Source organism: Branchiostoma belcheri, unplaced genomic scaffold, assembly GCF_001625305.1.
Source record: "Branchiostoma belcheri isolate BF01 breed outbred unplaced genomic scaffold, Haploidv18h27 scaffold16, whole genome shotgun sequence".
Taxonomy (NCBI): domain Eukaryota; kingdom Metazoa; phylum Chordata; class Leptocardii; order Amphioxiformes; family Branchiostomatidae; genus Branchiostoma; species Branchiostoma belcheri.
This window is the reverse complement of record NW_017803046.1, coordinates 1,633,580-1,646,205: the sequence shown is the minus strand read 5'-3', so window position 1 is coordinate 1,646,205 and position 12,626 is coordinate 1,633,580. Positions and strand designations below refer to the sequence as shown.

General features: G+C 40.6%; 1 protein-coding gene across 1 annotated transcript in view; it reads left to right on the top strand.

Moving 5' to 3' along the window:
• The window catches only part of LOC109466021 (histone-lysine N-methyltransferase ASH1L-like), a 52,690-nt gene that overhangs the window by 35,331 nt on the left and 4,733 nt on the right, over window positions 1–12,626 (top strand). The window contains exons 11-28 of the mRNA XM_019763545.1: window positions 2,186–2,340; window positions 2,855–3,162; window positions 3,442–3,585; window positions 3,742–3,887; window positions 4,266–4,408; window positions 5,701–5,853; window positions 6,375–6,429; window positions 6,550–6,682; window positions 7,777–7,872; window positions 8,339–8,497; window positions 9,286–9,463; window positions 9,851–9,995; window positions 10,323–10,407; window positions 10,883–11,064; window positions 11,455–11,527; window positions 11,658–11,698; window positions 11,844–11,969; window positions 12,409–12,460. Coding sequence (XP_019619104.1) covers window positions 2,186–2,340; window positions 2,855–3,162; window positions 3,442–3,585; window positions 3,742–3,887; window positions 4,266–4,408; window positions 5,701–5,853; window positions 6,375–6,429; window positions 6,550–6,682; window positions 7,777–7,872; window positions 8,339–8,497; window positions 9,286–9,463; window positions 9,851–9,995; window positions 10,323–10,407; window positions 10,883–11,064; window positions 11,455–11,527; window positions 11,658–11,698; window positions 11,844–11,969; window positions 12,409–12,460 — 2,374 coding nt within the window. The remainder of the gene's footprint in view (window positions 1–2,185; window positions 2,341–2,854; window positions 3,163–3,441; window positions 3,586–3,741; window positions 3,888–4,265; window positions 4,409–5,700; window positions 5,854–6,374; window positions 6,430–6,549; window positions 6,683–7,776; window positions 7,873–8,338; window positions 8,498–9,285; window positions 9,464–9,850; window positions 9,996–10,322; window positions 10,408–10,882; window positions 11,065–11,454; window positions 11,528–11,657; window positions 11,699–11,843; window positions 11,970–12,408; window positions 12,461–12,626) is intronic.

The window sequence follows — 12,626 nt, the reverse complement described above, 5'->3', positions numbered from 1 at the left end:
TGCATATTATTTTACAGTATACAATTAAATGCCCATTTTGCGCGCAAGTCTTAAAACGCATCGAATCCAGGACAAACTCTCCAAATACCCTCAAAACTATCCCAGAATACACCACGCTACCCCATTGGTGTCTATGTTTTAAACAAAAAGTTACATTACAGACCTCATTTCGGGGGCGATAAGAAAAATTCGTACCGTTTTGTTTTCTTTGGTATCTTACCAACCATTGTCCTTCTTGGTGTCCTTATTGCCCCTTATTTATGCCGCAAATATTGACAATGAAAAAACGGCGTAATCTAGTTATCATTTCCAAAAGTGGCGTAATCTAATTATCTGTTCAAGTAATACTTACATGCAAATAAGATGAAAAAAATCAAAACACGCAGGATGAAACTGGCTCCCACTGTATTCGACATCCTGATATTATAATATCCAAGCCACAGGTCAAGCAAAGTGAAGCAAGTAATTTCTCAATAATCAGCTTGTTAATGTGCTTGTCTCCTATCATTTTCGCCGAAAAATGTGTATGTTGACCTGAAGTGTATGAGTATTGCGCAAGCCAGAGTTCCCGGATGTATCAATTGTGGTTCAGCATGGGGAAAAATGATATTGATATCACTTTACAAACATGCGCCGCGCAAGTCGTACAAGCAAAATTATGTAAAACGTCGGCTAGTTATGTATTCATTGCAGCATGATGTATCGGAAAATAGCACTTCCTTCTGGAGGTTAGTACTCCTTTAAAGCTGTATTAGGGTAAGACAAATCACGAAAAATGACACATAAGTAAGTTGAAACATAAAATTTTTCCTATCAGTATCTATCCTTTTGAGTTATCGTGTGAGCCTGTTTATTGAGAATGGCCCTAGGAAAAATCATCTATATGTTTTAGTTGGAGGAAATGTGTTGAGACCTGAACAATAAAAATGTAAATCTGGGATTTGAAGCGTTCCCTCCTGTCACTTCACATACAAGACTTCATCTTTCTTGACGCGCCACACAGCAGTGTGCCAGTTTTAACAGCGTCATTGTCACATTAAGTGGCTTTATACAGAGTTCTCTGTTCCAGTTTATGTTTCCAACATTAAGAATAATGTAAAATTTGAACTCGCATTTATCCCAGATATTGTTCCCTTGTGGCTCTTAAGCCGTCGGAGTTCCAGGAATTTGTTTAAATCTTAAGTGTTCTTAAAATCCTGGAAATGTTATTGGAGGATAAAATTGGGACTGCTGTTCCATCTAAAGAATGATGTATAACACTCTTACAAGGCTCAACTGCCTAAACTTTAGCATGAATCTTTTTTACAATCATTTTTCTATGAACAGAGAGAAAACTTGATCATCAGCTCTGAAAGCTGTGATTTTCGAGCACAAAGTTTTGCCCCAAATTGTTAAGATACATGTACTTGGCCTTTTTTTCTATTTGTACGGTTGTCATCTAGTCGTCGCAAAATGTATCATCACATTTTGGACATAAGTAAACTTGGAGTACTTGTAGATACATGCCAGAAAATTTGTTGTCTGGGTCAGGTTCTTCATTATTCATCGTTAATTATCTTTCTTCTCACAGACATCTTTGTGGACGTGAAGCCGCTGTCTGGTTGTGAACCAGTCATCTGTTCGTGTGTCCGGCCGGCCGAGCCAGCTGACAAGGCCTGTCAGGAAGACTGTCTCAACAGGTCAGAAGGAACCACATGCAACTACTGTAGACACACCATTATCTGCATGTATTCTAGATGTGTTGAACAGAGGAACAAAGGAGTAAATGTTATGTTACCATACTGTTGCCATTCACAACTAAGTCTTGCCATTCACAACTAAAGAACATTTTTTGATGAATATACGATACACACAATGAAAAGATAGCTACTCTGGGGAGCTTTCGAGACGCACTGTCTCTTCATCAACCCATTCTTGAACATCGCTTTGTGTTTTTGTGAAAATGGCTATCATATTGATGTGCATTTCCTCCCTGAGTATTTTTATTTCTATGTAATACTGGTCAAAACCCCTCACTGGGGCATCACGACCAGGTATCTGTGTGGTACTTTTAGAATACAATATAAAGTTTGAGGTATGGATAGAAAAGCTTCCATTTATATCAGGTATTGTAGGCATATTGTAGAATGTCATGCCTGCTGTCATGTGCCCTTTGTACTTTCTAACATTCCTGCGTTGTTTTTAGGATGAGTTTCATGGAGTGTTCCCCCAACACCTGCCCGTGTGCGGACCAGTGTGCCAACCAGAGGATACAGAGGCACGAGTGGGACCAGGGCCTGGAGAGGATCGTCACTAAGGACAGGGGCTACGGAGTCAGGAGTAAAACACCTATCCCACAGGGTAGGTCAAAGATGTGTGAAGATTCCTGAAATAGTCTTGTACATACTTGTGCGAGTAATAAGTGACCATGTGGCTCTAATTCCATGGATACAGACTGAGTGGGTGGTGGTTGGCTAAGAGGTTGCACTAGCCATTTTGAATGGGGTTTTGGAGCCTTAGTTTACATCAGGGCTTTCGACAGATTGCAATTTTTTTCCGTCAGCCTGGGTTCATAATCGGACCTGTTGGAGGAGGGTGGGGGGTCCAGGGCAAATTTTGTATGTTCAATTTCCTGCATTTTCAGAGGAATATCATGGGGTTGAGAGTGGTTATTGGTAGTCCTTCATACGCCTTTACATTTTACCCAAGATTTTGTCAATTTTGTCCATCCATGTTGACGGATTGGTTTAAAAAGTCACACGCCACAAATTGATGGAAAAATGGGTGCTCGCTAGAGCCTTGGTTTAAACACAGAATGGCCTTATGCTCCCTTTGGATGGACTTTTAATAAATGATGCCACTTGTACATCTGTAGGAAACTTTATCCTGGAGTATGTCGGCGAGGTGGTGAGTGAACAGGAGTTTCGCCGGCGGACCGTGGAGATCTACCACGACCACAACCACCACTACTGCCTCAACCTGCACAGCGGAGCCGTCATCGACGGCTACAAGTACGGCTGCGAGGGACGCTTCGTCAACCACAGCTGCGAGCCCAACTGTGAGATGCAGAAGTGGTCGGTTAATGGGGTGTACAGGATCGGACTCTTTGCTCTCAGGGACATCCCGGCAGGGGAGGAGCTGACATACGACTACAACTTCCACGCTTTCAACATGGAGAAACAGGTAAGCTGGGAGGACTGGTGTAACTGTGCCCTCTAGTGATTCATCTGTGTACTGCAGATTCTGACTAAGCAGCCTGAAATATTTTGTATTCAGACTTCTTCTGTATTGTTTGAAGTGTTATTTTCATACAAAACTTTCTTTATGGGACAGTCAATCAACATACCTACTATATATCTGTGTTTTGAATAGTCATCAATACAAATGGAGAAAAGTTTTTGGTTTTACATAGTTCCAGTAGGTGTGTGTAAACTGTTGTGCTCTCCATCTTTTTTCTATCAGCAAATCTGCAAGTGTGGCAGTGCCAAATGCAGGGGATTCATCGGGGGAAAGAACCAACGCTTCAACGGTGCCTTGAACAACAAGCCTGCAGCCAAGAACTCAGGGGCCAAGACAAGGAAGAGCAAAACAAGGCTGAAGAAGAGGGTGAGTAGTAGATTCACCTTAGCTCAAAACGCCACTTATAATAGGTTAGTGTGAAATTGTGATAATATAGCCCACTGTCTGATCTAACAGCACCCTCTAGTGATTGCCTTGTGTACTGCAGGCCATGTGATAGTTAATTTTTTTTTCCTTGTACAGGAACAACAGAACCAGCAGCAGTCCCAGGGTGCACAGCAGCAGCTTCCTACTCCTCAGCACCACCTGCCCAGGTTTGGAGAACCTCCACAGGTCATCTACTACAAGTCCTGGTCACATGCCATCAAACCTCTCTCTGCTAGGGAAAGGTAAAGGTTTTATACTGCTGCATAAATGTTGGTTTATGTTGGTAGAAGTCCTTGTAGAGAAGGAATTAACTTTGGATCCACCACTAGATTTTCACTGTGAGGATAGACTAGAGTTTTGGATAGCTCCAATCCTTTACTGTTGGATCAAAAGTACCATTACTTTTCTAAAATTTATATTCGTACAGTTACTTCATAGCTATCTCTTATTGATGTTACATAAACATTCATTGCTTGTTCAAGTCACGTTATGCAAATAAAACATGTCTTAAATATGATATACAATTGTCAGGATACTGTATGATAACTTGGACTTAGAGCATAACAATGTTTTTTCTGATTTACAATGTATGTCTCACTGTGTTGTAAATCCTTGCCTAGGAATCTTGTCCAGAAGCACAAGATGTTCCTCTTGCATAACTGGGAACGTGTGCGGAACTCGAAGGAGGCCATGAAGAAAAAATCAGCCCAGGAGACCAAGGCAGCCAGTACTGCTGTCGGCGGTGCATACATTCCAAAAACAGGTAAGGACTTCCCTAGGGCTAATTTAAATCATGCTCCAGAAACGCAGATGCTAGTGATACTGTGTTGGTTTTGCTGCAAAGTGTAGTCAAAGCCTAAAAGTTTGAAGGGTTGGAAATCTATTGTTGGTCATCTTGTCAGGCAGTAGGTTTGGTTCCTTTTTTTCCCATAGATTTTTTTTACAAATGGATTTTTAAACTAAAATTACAGTTATGTAAAAGTATGTTCTGTTTAAAGGAACCTCAGTCTGATTGAGTCTTAACTTTGGGAAATCATGGGAACCTAGGAATTCAATAATTCTTAATAGCTGCCTTTATCTTTCATTGAACATGTCTGCAATACCTAGATTATAAATTTCTCAGCAAGAAAATAAAATCATTTCTTTTGAATGATTAACACCACTATTTGCTAACAGTAGATGAGTTTGTTACCAGTTGAAGACGTGTGCAGGATTAACAAGAAACAAAACAGATATTTACATACGGTATTTTGTTCTATAAGAGCTGTAACATTCAAGGTAACAGAAGAAGTAGAACTACCTTATAATCAACCCCAACCTGACATGTTGTTTTGTTTTTGTTTTTTTTTCCTTTTCTACCATTTTTTTTTGTCTTGCCTTCTGCCCCGGCCACCCCCATGTTTAACCTCTGACTTCTGACATGCAAGGAAGGGAAAAGCCATTCCAAGGTAATCTTTCCTCACACTGTACAGCACATTCCAGGATACATGCCAGGAAACAACAGACTCTGTGGACTACAGTCCCTTCCCTTTCAGTCCTCTTGTTGAGGGAGGGTGTACACAGAGCCTACAACTCAGCTTGTTATAGTACAACATGTACTGGGAAATGATCCTTTTTTCCAGTTTTCCTTCATTCCTTTCAATATTCAGTTTGCTTCACATGTATTTCAATGTTACTACAGTAGTTCTTTAAAGGTTAGTTGATGTACAGTTAAAGCTGAATTTTGTTTGCTTTCAGCCTCTGCAGAATTTTAAACGTATTTCAAACTTCTGTTGCCAGACAAACCATGCCGAATTTTACAGATTATTTTATGTACATTCAGTCTAACCTGATCTAAATATATCTGTATATTTAGATACAACTGCTTGAGCTTATAATAAAGTGTGAGACAAAAGTATATTTTTTCAAAGAGCTAGAGAGATGCTGTACATGTTTTACTGCTGTCTTGGTATTCATAATACATACTTACATTTCAGCTGGCTGAAAAGTTACCCTCATTAGAAGTATTTACATGTAGACTGCCACTGTGAACCGAATGATTTCTGTTCTCGCCAGACGTGTTCATGACGCAGTTCACGGCGCTGAAGACGTCGCGCTCGGTCCGGACGCGTCGTTTGGCCGCTGCTGAAGAGAACAGCGAAGTGACGAGGACGGCAAGACTGGCCCAGGTGCTGAAGGACATCTACAACACTGTGGTCAACCACAAAGGTCAGGTATTATGTATATATTCTCAGTAGCCAAACAACAATTGATTACATTATTACTTCAGCCAATGAGATGTAACTGTAGATAATTGTTTTTGTGGGCACCCTCAGACTGGCCCAGGTGTTGAAAGTCAGAGACATACGATTAAAAATGGTCAAAAAAGATGTGGCACCTGTTGGTACAGGTTCTCAGTAGCCAATCAACAATTGATTACATTAGTGCTTCAGCCAATGATGAGGGGATGGATGTAGATAATTGTTTTTGTGGGCACCATAGATTTGATGATAAGGTTGCTGTTGTGATAGAGTGTGTATTGGGGTAGACTGCTGTTGTGATAGTGTGTATTGTAGACTGCTGTTGTGATAGAGTGTGTATTGGGGTAGACTGCTGTTGTGATATAGTGTGTATTTCAGACAGAAGAATACAAACATGAACCCAGAGCACACTTCTTGTTACTGGTTCTAAGGAAACAGTAACAAGCTTTAACTTCCCAGCAACCATTAAATGTTCATCTGTCTTCACAGATACCAAAGGCCAGGCACTTGCAGCCCCCTTAATGAGTCTTCCCAACAGGAAAAGGTAAGCTTAGGGTTTTGTTAATTTTTGCCTGTTTTGCATGACCATGAACCACAATTTATCACAGAACTGTGAAATGGCTTATACTGAGGTTCCTTTTTTCCCCTTCACTTCTGTCTTTAGGAATTCCGAGTATTACTCCATGATTTCCGACCCTCTGGACCTCACCACCATCGAGAACAAGATCATGACAGGGAAATACAAAACTGTGGATGACTTTGAGGCTAACATGCAACAAGTCTTCAGGAATGCTGAGGTTAGTGCCTGAGGTTATAATATGTTCACCTGTGGTTTGGACCTTGTACTTCTTGATAGTGTATGAAAGCATCCATAAATGTACATCTTCAAAACTATTGTAGCTGTCAGTAATGTTTCCCCACTTATTATATTACCTTGCCAAGAAGGTTATGTTTCTATCATTTGGTAATTTTTGTGTGTGTTTGTGGTTTAGAATAACTCAAGAAGTAATTGATGGATTATTATGAAATTTGGTATGTGAGTAGATGTTGACAGAACAAATTTTAATTATGGGTATCCTAGATCATATATTTATGTATCACATGAATCAATGCTTTAATGAGTTGATCATCTTTCTTATTTGATTGCCATTGCCCTACTGTCACTTTTGCTGCATTGTAATGTGCTTTATTCCTTTACTACTTTTATTGTGCGTTAGGTGGGGCTTGTTGCTGCATGTTGCTTTGCTTGCTGCCTATGTGCTTTTTTTAATGTCATTATGTGCAAATAAAACGCTTTTAAAAAACCATCACAGATCATCTCGGCCTATGCAAGTCAAGTTTGTATGGAGAATAAGGTGAATAAGAATCCATTTATGGTTAGGAAAAAAAGCTAGCCTGGTGTACATTCTATTTTATATCCACTTTTCTTTTCTGGAGTCTTTCTGCAAAATTGTCTGGCTCCTGTCTGTTTACACATTTGTCCTTTACATCCTGAATCATTTTGGGTATCAAATTATATTAGAAGCAATGGGGATTAAACTCATGGGGATCATGCCATTGCAGAGAGCCAGCTTGGAACCAATAGGAACTCTTGCTTATATTTTGTATTTACTAATATTAAAAGCCAATTGATAATGAGTTAATGAGTGACAGACGGTTTTAGCAGAGAAGCAACCTAAGGAGCAAACCAGAGATAGAATAGGATGGATACTAAGCTAAAAAAATTTGGAGGAAAAAAAATGATTTCACAGTAATATGTTCAATAATTGATGTTTTTAATCAATACTGTGTGAGCCTGATGGAACCATTGTAATCTATTTTGATTTCAAGAAGAAAAATTATGTGAAAACAGAGGTACCTGAATTGTCTGCTGTTCTCCATTTCTGTGTAGAAATTCCACGGGAAGAAGTCACCGATAGGGAAGGACGTGTGCAGGCTGAGGAAGGTGTACACCACGGCCAGGAGTGATGCTTCCAGGCAGCTAGAAGTGAGTCACAATCACTACAGCTGAACGTAGACATCTATGTGGGCCATTTGTACCTTAGCTAGAGGCAAAATATTGCAGTGTGTTCATGTTTTACGCTAAATGTTTAATCAGCTTGTTTGTGTAACTTAAAAATAAGTGCAAGGGTTTACTTTTTTAGTTTTGTTAGTAAAAGACATTAGCTATGTTTTTAGTGGAAGAAACTACTGTGACTAAATTTATATTTTCTGTGCTTTTGTATTTCATTTTTCGTGGTCACTTCTGTATCGTGATTTTAGCATTACTGCAAGCAAATAATTTGCCGACTTTATTCTGGACCTGCTGCCAACGTAAACATATATAAACATGTAGGTCTGCAAACATGACCATGCTACCGCGAACTTACAGTGATTTACAGCATGTATTTATTAGAGGAAACTACATTTATAGAATGTATATGACTGCTGATTGTCTGCATTGTGCTGTACAGGAGATCCTAGGTGAGGTGTCTGGAGAACCTGACACCACAGAGACGGTGGAGGAGACAGTCAGGGACCAGGAGAAGGACGAGTCAGACGATGACATCATCCGCTGCATCTGTGGCATCTACAAGGACGAGGGCCTCATGATCCAGTGTGAGAAATGCATGGTGAGACTTCCTTTTCATGTCAGTGGACAAAGAAAATGACAGTCTTTTGTCTCAGTTTTCGTATACATGTCATTTAAGTCTGAAGTTTGAAACCTGAAGAGTGACATGCAGTATTAATTACATACAAAAACATTTGTTCAAAGTGCTAAAAACCAACAATATGTAGTTTAAAGGGCCTGTCCTTGGTGCTGAACACTGTCCTCACATGCTAACATACCTATCCTTGGTGCTGAACACTGTCCACACATGCTAACATACCTGTCCTTGGTGCTGAACACTATCCACACACATGCTAACATACCTGTCCTTGGTGCTGAACACTATCCACACATGCTAACATGCCTGTCTTTGGTGCTGAACACTATCCACACACATGCCAACATACCTATCCTTGGTGCTGAAAACTATCCACACACATGCCAACATACCTGTCCTTGGTGCTAACACACCTGTCCTTGGTGCTGAACACCATCCACACACATGCTAACACACCTGTCCTTGGTGCTGAACACTATCCACACATGCTAACACACCTGTCCTTGGTGCTGAACACTATCCACACATGCTAACATACCTGTCCTTGGTGCTGAACACTATCCACACATGCTAACATTCCTGTCCTTGGTGCTGAATACTTTCCACACACACTCACAGGCAAGGTGGCAGAAAAAACAATGTTGACCTTGCACTTGCCAATGAACGTTAGTTTTGCCTTTGCTTTCACGGAGAAATCTTCATGATAGTTGCTAAGGTACAGCCTTAATGTACATGTACTTCCAAACCCCCAGGTTTGGCAGCACTGTGACTGCATGCGGACCACAGACGACGTGGAACATTACCTGTGTGAGGAGTGTGACCCTCGGCAGGTGGACAGGGAAGTTCCCATGGTGCCCCAGCCTCCGTACGCTAACCGCGGCTGCACGTACTACCTGACTCTGCTCCGGGATGACCTGCTGGTCCGACAAGGTACGTCTCATTCTCACAGTACTGTAAATCTTGCAATATTTGCAATATTTGCAGTGTTTTTTTGTTCATGTTGTTGGATTTCTGTGGTTTGTTGTGGTCATAAAGAGATGAATCGTCGGTGAAAATCAGTCATCCCAGATATGTTAGAAAAAGAGGATACCATTATATTCGCGTTTTTCACAGTCACTTCTGTAGCGCAAATGTATCATTACTGCAAAATAATTTGCCGACTTTATTCTGCACCCACCGCCACCTCCACTTTTCTCAGATGGCGAAATTTTCAACTGCAAATATAAAGTGATTCCCAAGATGTCAAAAAGATGACAACAAATTTTGTTTTGGAGCCCTCTTCATGCTGTATTGTTGACTTCTTGTTCTTGTTCCCAGGGGACTGTGTGTACCTGATGCGTGACCAGTCCCAGCGGCGCAGTGTTGACGGGAAGTCTGTCCGCACGTCCTACCGCCTCCTCTCCAACATCAGCCCTGACAAGCTGGACGTCTTCCGCGTCGAGAAACTCTGGAAGAACGAAAAGTAAGACTTGCCTTCAACAGCCTTTTATTTTATAAACACTCGTGTCCAAAGATTTTCAGCAAGGCAATGACAGATGTATGACATATCAATGACTGGCTGAACCATGCCCTGAATTTGCTGTCATAAAGCTATCATACAAGAAATATGACCATACCATTAATAAGACTGAAAGAACAATGGAAAGTAAGATGTTTAGATAGTCAGATAAGATATACTGTAAGTGTTTTGAGAAATCTTCTACTGGCAAGACAGTTACTGTTGCAGTTAGTCCGCTAATGTCTTCCTGACTATACGCTGAAGTGATTGGTTGTATCTCTTCTTCCCCAGGAGTGAGAGGTTTGCTTTTGGCCACCACTACTTCAGACCACATGAAACCCACCATGCCCCTTCCAGAAAGTTCTTCCCCAATGAGGTGAGTGCACATTGTAGGAGGCATATCCATAACCACCTGATAACTAATTGTGAATTTCGGATGCACCTAGGCTCAAATTTTCGTAGCCATTCACACCGGGGCAGACCTCTTCTTTTATAGACAAGTATGAATGGTTCTTACACATACAGAGGTTGAGGTCCCTCAGTACATGAAACCATGTACACACTTCCTACATCTTAGATACAAAATGTTTATTGGTTTATCGCAATTTAAAAAAAAATGAATTAAAAACCAGTGTATCTAACGTGTCAGATATATTATCAGAGAGTGTCCTTTGCAATGTGTAGTTTGTGTCCATTTCTGGTATTTCGACCTGAGATGGTAGATCTGTGGCCCAGTGTTCAAACAGAGTGGAGCATTGAAGTAGATAGTATTGATACCAGAAAATAACATGTTGCAGTTTGAAAGTGTTTCACCAGGGGGAGTAATTGTCTTGTCACTCTCCCCTCCCCAGTTGTTCAGAGTGCCCCTGTATGAGATCATCCCCCTGGAGGCTGTGGTTGGCCTGTGCTGTGTCATGGACCTGAAGACGTTCTGTAAGGGCCGTCCCAAGACTGTCAAGGAGCAGGACGTGTACGTGTGCGACTACAGACTGGACAGGACGGCACATCTTTTCTACAAGACCACAAAAACCAAGTAAGTTCAGAATGCCAGCAGTGTTACTTCATCTCCTTGTTAAATATAAGACATTCTCAGATGTTGCATGTTCAAAATTTAAAACTGTTAGATATAAGAAGGTGCAAGATGTTGCAACTTAAAAATTTAAATCTGTTAAATATAAAACGTTTCGAGATTTTGCAAGTTCAAAACTTAAATTGCTGATTTTTATGCAATTTAACATATGCAAGGTGAAACATACTGCATAGCCCAACATTGTACTGTTTTTACTTGTGAAATAAATCAGTGAGTGATTGATAAAAACTGTTGAATATAAGAGGTTCTGAGATGTTGCAGGTTCAAAACATAAAATTATGATAGAAATAGTTCTTGTAATTAAAGGTAACCTTATTCCCCATCCCTCTGTAGGTACCCCATCTGCACCAAACCCTATGCATTTGACCACTTTGAGAAGAGGCTGGTGCCCAAGAGAACATACACGGTAAGACCCTAACACATATGACATAATGTTGAACTATATTGGTAAGTAATGCATGCTGTTGCAGTACTCTACTTTAGTGGCTGATTACACCAGTTGTGATTAAACAGTTTGCCTTTTGTTTGTACCCTAGCCTCATCATGTCCCAGAGCACTACAAGAAAACTGGTGGGAGGTGAGTTGACGATTTTTGTAATTTGCTCCAAAACTGTAGATACGTATCCTGCCTTCCCCCAGCACTATCCTCTTTTGTAATCTACTTTGTTTTAATTTTTATCATATATGTGGGAGTAAAGAATACAATACCATACCTGTGACAGGCCGTACTGGAAGAGTAACCGTCAGGACGGGAGTTCGGAGACGTCGTCCACCATGGGTGACTCCATCGACCAGGCCAGCACCTCGGGACTGGAGGAACCTGCAGTTTCTGACAAGATCAGCCCAAGGTACATTTTCTGTACGCAACTTTCTATCCTTGGTGTGGTCTTTCTCACAGTCCACCATGTCGTGTTGCCACAGTGTTGTCCGCATGGCAATGAATACTGCAGGTTCAATTCTTTACAACTCAGATTGTGTGAAAAATTCAAACCTTTTGTCAATTGAAATAAATGTCTTTGTGTGGTGTATATCTGTTTCTTTCCTCAGGCAAGTAGTATCATCTCTGGCTATTTTTTTTACATATCCTTCTGTTGTTTCTGAGGTTTAAAATGTGATAGATGTATTAGATGAACGAAATGAAACTACAAGTTTAACAATGAGCAGAAAGCCATTTTGTTTGAATTGAAGAGATTATAACACATATGAACCTGAGAGAAGACATATGTATTCTACATGATGTGTCTCTATCAAGCATAACAACTGACAGTTTTCATTTTTTTCTTGTAGCTCTACTGCAGAAGAAGCACCAACCTCCTCAGAACATCACAAGACAAAACAGGTACAAATGTGCATGTAATTGAAGCTTGCCTGATATTGACCTGCTACATGTACACTCCATGTTGTCAGAACTATCAGCTACATAATGACTGTTTAGTATTGTGTTGTTTTCTCAGAAATTGTTCTCAGTTTTTGTGTGTATTCCTGATTTACAGAGGCAGAAGCAA